The sequence below is a fragment of the Vigna umbellata genome, chromosome 7, assembly GCF_029865625.1.
Source record: "Vigna umbellata cultivar VRB3 chromosome 7, Vumbellata_1.0, whole genome shotgun sequence".
Classification (NCBI taxonomy): Eukaryota; Viridiplantae; Streptophyta; class Magnoliopsida; order Fabales; family Fabaceae; genus Vigna; species Vigna umbellata.
Window position 1 is genome coordinate 35915313 of NC_142171.1, and position 10618 is coordinate 35925930.

General features: G+C 34.1%; 1 protein-coding gene across 5 annotated transcripts; it reads right to left on the bottom strand.

Moving 5' to 3' along the window:
- Positions 1-964: 964 nt before the first annotated feature.
- Positions 965-4778, bottom strand: LOC148195856 (dihydroflavonol 4-reductase-like). Of its 5 annotated transcripts, none has more exons than XR_015780626.1 (6): positions 4569-4778; positions 2113-2282; positions 1823-1891; positions 1502-1577; positions 1273-1368; positions 1153-1197 (listed from the first exon to the last, which is right to left on the bottom strand). XR_015780626.1 is itself a non-coding variant. In XM_088094011.1 (5 exons), exons 2-5 carry the CDS (start codon positions 2184-2186, stop codon positions 1090-1092), a joined length of 354 nt encoding a protein of 117 aa, XP_087950137.1. In that variant the 5' UTR covers positions 2187-2282; positions 4569-4778; the 3' UTR covers positions 965-1089. The 5 variants fall into 5 exon arrangements, 3 of the variants coding, with proteins under 3 accessions (XP_087950137.1, XP_087950140.1, XP_087950138.1); XR_015780625.1 differs by having other exon boundaries at positions 1793-1891; XM_088094011.1 differs by lacking the exon at positions 1823-1891 and having other exon boundaries at positions 965-1197.
- Positions 4779-10618: the final 5840 nt, after the last annotated feature.

The window sequence follows — 10618 nt, forward strand, 5'->3', positions numbered from 1 at the left end:
TGGAGAGTGAGGAGGATGAGGGCATGGTAGATGGACCAGCATCAGAAGGAGCAGCAGGACTAACTGGTTTTGCCATATGAGTATCGATGTCATCATCTTCATCTTCATCAGGATGGTCATCATCTTTGTGAATGAGAACTCGTCCTCTAGTAATGAATCCCATCTGACGAAAGGTATTATCTCTAATTTCCGAGCCAACATCTTGTGTAATCATCAACAATTACAAGAGCATAGTAATTTCCACCAAAACTTTTAATTCTAGATGGACAAAATAAGTCCATATGCAAAAGTTCTAAAGGTTTTGATGTTGAAATCATGCTTTTGGATGAAAACGAAGATTTGGTTTGTTTACCTTTTTGACATGCAGTGCATAATTTGTCTTTCTCAAATTTCAGTTTAGGCAAACCAATCACAAGATCTTTTGAAATCAATTTATTCAAATGTTGCATATGAATATGTGCAGCTCTTTTATGCCATAGCCAAGGATTTTCTTCTTTAGCAACTAAGCATGCACTAGTGGAAAAATGGCTTTTTATAACGTACAAAAATGACATTTTATATCGTAGTTACTGGGGATATAGTTCTGGGCGATATAGTAAGTCTGCACATTTTATAACGTAGCAAAAATTTACGTTATAATATGTTCAACATATTATAACGTAGTTTCTGAAGTACGTTATAATATGCGCAGTTTATTATAACGGATTCTTCGTTTGTCCGTAATAATAGGTGGAAGATATTATAACGTAGAAACTTTTGTACGTTATAATATGTTATATATTATTACGTATATATTATTGTACGTTATAATATGTGATCAACGTACCATATCATACATTGCTTAGTACGTTATAATAAATGTTTTTTTAAAAAAAAATTGATTATTAAATTTGACATCCAATGAAATTATAATAATATTCCTGTATTATCATCTCATCCAATCCATTTATAATAAATATAGCTTTAAATAAACAAATTTATTGAAACTAAAATAGAATACATTTCAAATATTAAATAGTCTAATATTTAATACATCATTTATACATGAAACTATATATTAAATCCAAATATTACATTAATGTACATACACTATTTAAGTGTAGCCAAGTTTCTACTAACACTTAAAATAAAAGAAGCCCAGTTCCTTCTAATGTCTTCCATGTCTGCGGCTTCCATGGGAGATGAATCATTAAAGATCTACAAATAAAATAATAGAGTTAAAACAATATTGTAATGAATAGTTGGATAAGTATTTAGTTAGTATTTTAATACCTTATTCCATGATTCAATAATGTTTGTACAAATAATGGTATGCATGTGTTTCATTACATAATACCCACACTCATAACTGCCCAATTGACGTCGACACTGCAAATTAAATACAAATAATGAAGACTCATTCAAATCAAAGACACAAATTTCACAAAACCAACAACACAACCAATTCCTCATAAAAATAACAATCACAAAACACAAAACAAAGAATGTGAACTTCTCTTACATTAGGTGTGATTATTTGCATCTTCTTCCTAGAAATAGATGGAACACCCCGCAACCTTGAATGAGCTTCCAAAGACCTATACAAAAGTTTGACATCCATCACATCATAATAATAATATAGGAAGGAATCAAAATAAAAAGGAAAACTTATGCCTCTAATATATTTTAAAATAAGAGATGTATCCATCCTTTAGTTTTAATTGACCAAGACAATGTTGTATTTTAAAATAAATTATGATAGATACACTCGTTGCTCACTAAAGAAGAGCCTGTGATTCCTTCTGTTTATTACCAAAAAATGCCTGTAAACTAGCCTTCTCACAGTTTTTGCCTTCAGGCATGCTTTCATGATATCTATCACTCCCCTTATTGCAGGCTTTATCACTTCATTCTGCATTTCCAAAACCACATTATAATTATCATTCACTCTTCATTTATAAATTCATTTTAGATCATAACAAGTTATTATAAATTTATCATTGATGATGTAGAAATGAAGTGTAAAGTTACATCTATCAAAATCAGTGTATATCAGTATATTTTAAAAGCAGAGCTGAATCCAACACACAAAAAACTCATTAGAGAATAAGGTTATAGAATGGATGAGTGGACCTCAGGATCTTTGGACTCAAAGTCAATGGGTGTGGCCACATGGAAAACTCCAATGCAGCCTTTAATGGCTTCATCAAAGCTTCCCTCTTCTGCTAGGTTAGCCTTCCACAGTGACAGCTTGCTCTCTGCACCTGGTATTTCCAGCAAGGGCTTCACCTTCTTCATGTTATCTACAGGGTGCACATGCATAATAATAGAGTTATGATTACATATAAAACTATCAACATTTTTAATTTCATTACTAAAACAAGTTTTGAATAGTAATTTATACTTAGTAATGGTCACAATTCCCTTTCGTACTCTTTCTTTTTTTCTTTCTATACCTTTAATGATAAGCAGACATGTATTCATTATATAAAAAATACATCTTTAAAATATGCACAAGAAAGAGTCTTTACCTTATAAATAATTTATGAAAACTTATTTCAGTTTAAAATGAAAAATTATTGTCTTTTTTCTCTTAAAATTGTGTGTAGAAACGCTTTTCAAAACAAATCTAAAGCTATATATTCTCAGTGTTAAATGCATGCGTGTAGCCATGACTTGTTTTCACTTTTAACAATGTTATACAATCAAATGACTCAAAAAAAGTTACAAATAATTTTTTTGAGTTTTTATAAATAAGTTTATTGAAAAACTAATTTTAATTTCCAGAAAAAGAAAGTATTTTAATTTTTTAATTTTCTTCTCGTTGCAAAATTTTCTAGGAGTCTATCCACCTTGTCTTTAGCTTCTATAAGACTTTTTTTTAGCTTCATTAAGACTTTGTTCTCTGCATAATTTCTTACTTCAATCCCCAACAACTTTTAAAAGCTTTTCCTTTAATAATCTAAAGTGTCTCTATGGATCAAAGTAACTTTTCTGTCAACTTCTAACAGCAACAAGAACTTCAGTTGACACAAACATCACTCACAATTTGTCACATATAATCAAGTTGACATGGTTTGAACTACCTTTTGGATACCCAGACAAAACTTTACAAACTTGAGACTAGAATGAAAGGAACCATCAATTATTTTGATAACAAAAATCTTAGTTACTATATCAACTTAGAAACTAACTTACTATAGTATTTTTTATTTTATCAACTAGCTTAAAAAGAAGAAGAAATAGCAGGATTTCTAGAATGCCTTTTAAGTACCCTGGGGGATAGGGGCTGTACCCTGGGGAGAAGGGGATTTAGGAAGAAAGAGACAGGCCAATCGTGCAAAATGCATTATTTATTCATAAATAATTTTTCTGTAAAATCATGAGAATATTGGATCTTCAAGATTTTGATTATGGGAGAACAACTATTTTTAACAGCCAAGTTGATCAAACGAGTAAAGTATCTCAAGCTATAAAACTAATAAATAGGGAGACAGAAAATCACTCTCTCCCTTGCACTTTCATATTGATTAAGGTTGAAAATGCCCATGAATTCAATGCAAAATCAATATTACCGAATTGAAAATGCCCATGATTGTCGTAGTCCTTATCTAAATCAATCTTGATAGCAACCCAACCATTTTCTTCTCATTAAATTTATTCAGTAAGAAAAAGCATTATATTTGATTGTCCATCTATATGAATAGAATTCTTACGAAAATGTATTATGAAAACTTTCAAATCACTAGCGGTCTAGTTTGACTAGCAAAAAAAGAAATCATCATCATTATATTTTGCACCCAGAATATTGATTGCAGAGAAAAGTTGTTCCCTGCAGGTCAGATGCCTGAATCTATCGGCAAATAGAAGATGTAATTTAAAAGAGAGAAGGCAAATGGAAGACTTCGAATGAGGCAAATGAAGACAATACGAAGTCTGACAATTTTCGCTCCAGGTAAAATAATAACATGTGTAGAATTATCACTCATTCTCCAACAATTTTAGTTTCAAGTTAGAATACTTCTAATCAGAAGCTGTGGTTGCATCCCCTATTGGTTTCTTGCAGCAGCTCAATAAAGCCATTATATTTAATTAGAAGGGAAATACTAGTGACATTCTCACAGTAATCAGGACGCTACAGAAAAACCTAGCAATTCTCTATTGAAAAGCAAGAAATGAATTTTGGAGACAGTTAAAACACTTTTATAACATTCAGGTGACTATCAGAAGAGAATCCAAATCCGCCTAAAACCAACTCATAAGCTCGAAAAAGCAATTAACTGACATGACAGATTCTATCATCGTTTTAACGCAGTAATCAAACTATGTAATTAGCACACCACTTCAAACAAGAATAGAATTTTAAACGTATAAATCATAAACAACACCAAATAAATCCCATTAACAGATTAACAAATCCGACCATCCAAAACTCAGCCACAGAAATTTAAACCCTAATAAGATATATAATAATCCAAATCACAAAAACATAACAATTAGTCCTCTATTTAACAATCCACCAAACGAAACACAATCCCCACCAATCTAAGAAATTAGTGAAATTAATAGAAGAAAAACATAAAACCTACTTGGTTAGACTTCAGAGATTTCGTGGAAGAGGCAGCGGAGCCACTGCGTGAGAGGAATGAGAGTGAGAGGGAACGTGAAGAGAGGAATGAGACGAAGAGCCACTGCGTGAGAGGAATGAGACTGAGAGAGAACGTGAAGAGAGGGATGAGACGAAGAGGAAGAGAGGAATGAGAGTCAGAGGGAACGTGAAGAGAGGAATGAGAGTGAGAGGGAACGTGAAGAGAGGAATGAGAGTGAGAGGGATCCTGAGATATTATAACTGATTTCTAAAAATTCGTTATAATACATCAATAATAGGTTTTTAACTTATTTACAAGTTTGCCACCGCTTTTCATATTATAACTGATTTTCAAAACTACGTTATAATATGTCTTAAACTTATTTACAAATTTGCCACCGTGTCTCATATTATAACTGATTTAAGAAACTACGTTATAATATCTCCCTATTATGATGGATAATTTTTGTCCGTCATAATAGGTTTGTTATAAAATGTCATTTTTCTACTAGTGATGTTATACTATGATTAAATGCACTTTCAATATCAATCACATAAATATTGTTATGCCTAACACCTTGCAAAGCAATATCAGTAGAATCTTTAAAGTAAACAGTGCATTTATCACTTTCAAAAGTTACCTTCAGACCTTTTTCGCATAATTGACTTATGCTTAAGAGGTTATGCTTGAGGCCTTCAACATATAGCATATCTCTTATAGTCAATGTATTTCCTCCTCCAATGTCTCTGGTACCCATGATTCTACCTTTGTTGTTATCCCCATAAGTCACAAATCCTTGCTTTTTCTTCTCAAAAGAGATGAATCTTTTCTTGTCACCGGTCATGTGTCTTGAACATCCACTGTCAAGATACCACAATGACTTCTTTGACTTAGTAGATTCCTACAAAACAAATTAGCAAGAGTTTTAGGTCCCCAATCTAATTATGGGTCCTTGGGGTTAGTTCATGCGAGTATAAATCATTTCACAACTTTAACCCATGCATATTTACCATTTGGCAGACCATAATGTTTAATGTTGCATTTGTTTGATGTGTGTCCATGCTTCATACAGTAAAAACAACAAGCATTACTTTGTTTTTAACAAAAGTCCCTTTTTCAATCCTTTTAGAGTTCTTTCCTTTGGAGATCTCGGACTTGAAGGCTAGTGTCTTTCTTTTGCCTTGATCTTCTTCAGCCGTCAATCTTCTCAACTCAAGCTCATGCTCACGGAGTTTCCCAAACAAAATTGGCATTGACATTTGAGTGAGATTTTGAGACTCAGAGATGGCAGTCACCTTTGCTTGCCACGACCTGTCCAATGATTTCAAAATTTTTACATTCAATTCATCAGTATCAAAAGTCTTACCCAACCCTGTCAAGTGGTTCACTATGTGAGTGAAACGCTTTTGGACATCAGAAATTGTTTCTCCAGGTTGCATTCTGAACATCTCATACTCCTGAATGATAGTGTTCTTCCTTGCACGTTTCACGTCCTCTGTTCCTTCATGTGTGACTCTGAGAACTTCCCACATTTCCTATGTTGTCTTACACACTAAAATTCTATAAAATTCATCAAGCACAACAGCAGATGAAATAATATTACGAGCTTTAATATCAAACTGGGCTCGTCTATTTTCTTCATTAGTCCACTCAAAAAATGGTTTCTCTACTTCTACACCTTCAACTTTGTTTTTAGGAATATAAGGACCATTTTGTACAGCTTCCCAGAACGCATAGTTATCACCAGTAAAAAGTGGTGGTTTGTTGATAGAAGCACCCTCGGCATATACAAGGTGTTGGTTGTGACCATCCATTTTCGCAAATTTTGAAAAACTATCAAAGCAAGCTCTGATACCAATTGTTGGTTGGTACCAGACAGAGTGTAACGCAGCGGAATAAATCTAGAGTAGCAGAAAGCGTGTTCCGTCACCTTTTTAAAATAAATTGGTCTGTTTTTAGAAAATCAATTTTCTTTCAGAAAATTTATCGAACAATTGATATGCGCAAAAGATAAAAAATGTAGGGAATAGAAAATCACACGAGTAATTTTTATACTGGTTCGATTCAACAGAATCTACATCCAGTCGTTAATCACTATAAAAAGTGATTAACAGTTCCACTAAAAAGATGTTTCACAGATTACAAAAAATAGTGAATAAAATAGATAAATAAACCTTCCTTCGATGAATGAACCGGAAGAAGAACACTCTGCCAACTCGAAGAGAACCGCTTCGACTATCGAAAAATGAAACGCGAGCTTCTCCTATTCACGAGACCAGGCAGAGCACTTTGCTAACTCAAAGAGAGGTTGCTCCGACTATCAACACACGACACGCGAGCCACTCCTGTTCACAAGACCAAGCAAGGGAAGTTGAACTATAGCTTCTGAGAACTTCCTCTGACAAACAGTATTCTGCAAGAGCTTCTGTTTAACCACTTCTTCTTTTGATCTTCACAGAAACCCAATATATAGCCAGCTGTTCTGAATATCTCAGGTTAAGTCTCAACTGCCACGAATAATCGATTATTGTAAGTGATAATTGATTATTGCAGTTAAAAATGCAAGTTTTACAAAAGGACCTAGACGTCCTAGGTTTTGTATCTCTTGCTGGAGTAGCACAATAACACACTCTTCCACTCTCTCAAGGCGGATTTGGATGCGGGAGCGTCCATCCTCTACTTTTAGGGTTTTGCTATTTTATGCTTTTCCATTATTCATCTAGTTTCATCGTGTCTATGGTGAACTAAACTCTATTTGTTGTTGGAAGATGTTGTAACCTTGTCAATTCTCATGTATTTGAATTGATTCTTAATAACACATGCTTTTTCATTAATTGTTAGAGTAATTCATCTGTCTTTATTACATGCTTTGTTTAACTCATTCATAGCATGATGTATGAATTGCATGAGTGTCGGGAGGTTCCTTAAAATTCAGGTTCTTGTTGAATTCTCCAAAGAGTAATACTTCTCAGGGATGGGGGTGTGAGTCTTGGTCGTCTTAAAGGTCTTGATCTTCACATTTAATTACTAGGAATGCTAGGAATTGCATGAACTGGTGATTAAGGACACGCTTCTTCGCCGAGGGATCGGGTTTAAGTGATTTAGTGAGCGACGTTGACATTAATGCATAATCGAGTTATCACACGACTGTTTAGTGACGAGAGTCCTTTGGGATACGATACTTGGTCTTACAATTTTATATTAGTTGTGCGATTCGGTACACTTGCCGATTCATCCAACAACAGGTTAGGACGACAAAGTGCAAGGAAACGACATTGGTTGATTAATGATTTGAATGTTATATTATGTTGTAATAAGATATGTTTTCATTATCATTTTACTCTATAATTAATATGATTGTTGTATATGGTATGTTATGATTTTTCTGGTTGCTCACCCTTGCAATGTTGTGGTTGTGGTTTCCACCTACAATGATCGTACTTGTTGATAACGGTTTAAAATACCGTTATTTGTGATGTGATTTTGATACTAATTGTACCCTTTTCCACTTAGAAACTTGCTTGAAATCATGTTTTTGCTTTAGTTTTGTGAATAAGAGAGTTGAGGTTATACTTGATGATTTTATCACTAAATTCCCTTGATTTTGTAGGCTATTGGAATGATTAAAGGAAGAGTTAAAGTACCAAATAGTTGGAATGCAGAAAAGTCAACTAGAGTGCATAAAAGTCAATCAGAGTGCAAAAACGTCAACCAGAATGCAGACTGCGAGGCTTGGGCGCCCGAGCGTCGTGCGTCGTGGATTAAGCCCAGCTTTTGCTCTGTTTCGACTCTTTTGGACCGGGCCCTGTTTCTACTCTTTTTCGACTCTATTTAAAGGATCTCGACGCTCTAAGTTTGGTATCTCTGGCTGGAGCAACACAACAACACACTCTTATACTCTCTAAAGGCGGATATGAAGGCGGGAGCTTCCTCTTCTACTCTTAGGGTTTCACTATCTCATGCTTTTCCATTATTCATATAGTTTCTCCATGTCTATGGGGAACTAAACTCTATTTGTTGTTTGGGGATGATGTAACCTTGTGAACTCTCATTTATTTGAATTGATTCTTAATTTATATGCTTTTTCATTAATTATTAGGGAATTCATCTGTTTCAATGCTTGCTCTATTTAACTCATTTAGTAGCATGATTTATGAATTGCATGAGTGTTGGGAGGTTCCTTACAATTCAGGTTCTTGTTGAATTCTCCCAAGGGTAATATTTCTTAGGGATGAGGGTATGAGTACTTGGTCGTCTTAAGCTCTTGATCTTCAAACTTAATTTTCTAGGAACGCTAGGAATTGCACGAACTGGGAATTAACGCAGGCTTAGTGCGCCGAGGGATCGGGTTCTAAGTAATTTAGTGAGTGACGTTAATATTAATGTAAAAAGAACAATTCTTATATACATGAGAGTCAACTTAGTGAAATCAAACCCTAACAAAATACTCATCTCATTTTATAATCAACCTCCGTTCATCTTTGTGTTACTCTACTATTGATCAATTTGCATTCATATTTAATTTTATGTGTTTGCATTTGAAAGCAACAATCTCATTTTATTGAAGTTTTAATTAATTGAGTTATCACACAACTGTTTAGTGCCGAGAGTCCTCTGGGATACGATACTTGGTCTTACCATTTTATATTATTTGTGCGATTTGATACACTTGTGATGGACAAATTTATGATCACCAAAATATGATTTCACAAACTTGTTGAACAATCGGCAAGTATGACCGAATCGTTTCAAGTCATAAACTCGGTAAGACCAAGTATTGTTCTCCCAAAGGACTCACGGCCTAGTTTAGTTATGTGATTTGTTGATTAGCTAAGACTTAAGAACAAAATAATTGGATTTTACTATGCAAAAGACGAAAATAAACATGTATGCATGAGGTTGATCAATGGCTAAAACAAAATACAAACACTTTCAATGGATTATATGAATGAATATGTTGTTGGGGTTTATCAAATTCATCTTATCCACTCTCATATATTTTAGGAATTCAACATTCAATTCATCATTGTTAATGCCACTCTCTAAATTACCTTTCAAGAAGGCTTCTCCCTAATTACGAGTTCATACGATTCCTAGCATTCCTAATAATTAGTTTATTTAGCATAGGAGCTTAAGGCAACCAATATACTTATTGGCAGAAATTACCCGGATCTAGACTTCCCCGTACGTTCCCGTATCGACAAAATCAATAATCATGCATTGAATGAGTTAAACAAAGCAAGCATTGAGCAAAGAGGAAAAACCCTAACTAATGATGAAAGAAAGCATAAGTCTTAGATTAAGATGCAAGCATAAATTCCATATATGAGAGCTTCAAAAGATTACATTGATTCCCCAACAAACATACAAGGTTTAGTTCACCATATTCATGGTGAATCTAGATGAACAATAATGAAAGAATGAAAGATAAAACCCTAGAAAGGTGGAGAGGTAGCCTGAGCATCCAAGATCCTCCTTCAAAGGGGTGGAAGAGAGAGTGTTTGCTTTGTTTCTGCCAAAGATACCAACCCTAAGACATCTAGGTCTTTTAAATAGGACATAAAAATAATAGAAAACGGGTCCCGGCCCAAACAGATCATAAAATCGCATAAAACTGGCCCAAAACTCGTCTGGTTGACTTTTTTCGTATTCTGATTGACTGGTTGACTTGTTGGTTGACTGGTTGACTTTTCTGGTTGACTGGTTGACTTTTCTGGTTTCTGGTTGACTTTTCTGATTCCATCTCTCTCCTTCTTCACTTCTTTCACTAAATTCACCTTAAAACCTGCACAAAAACACTGAAATCAAGCATAAACCTGTCCAGCTCTCTTATTTCTGAAAATATGGATAAAAGCATGATTTCAAGCTAGTTTCTAAGTGTAAAGGTTGCTTTTTGTGTCAATTTTAAGCATGAAAATAACAGTTTTTCAACTGTTATCACAACCCCAAACTTAGAACTTTGCTTGTCCTCAAGTAAACAAGATGTAACTCAATCTTCAACCAATTCATATGATGGTTCACTCATTCAAAAATCCTCTTTTTCAAGATAA

Coding starts and splice junctions, on each gene's coding strand:
- LOC148195856 (XM_088094011.1), bottom strand. CDS start 2,186: ATGAAGCCATTAAAGGCTGCATTGGAGTTTTCCATGTGGCCACACCCA. Junction 1,369..1,501: donor TGCAAATAATCACACCTAAT/GTAAGAGAAGTT, acceptor TTTAATTTGCAG/TGTCGACGTCAATTGGGCAG. Junction 1,198..1,272: donor TTATTGAATCATGGAATAAG/GTATTAAAATAC, acceptor TTTTATTTGTAG/ATCTTTAATGATTCATCTCC.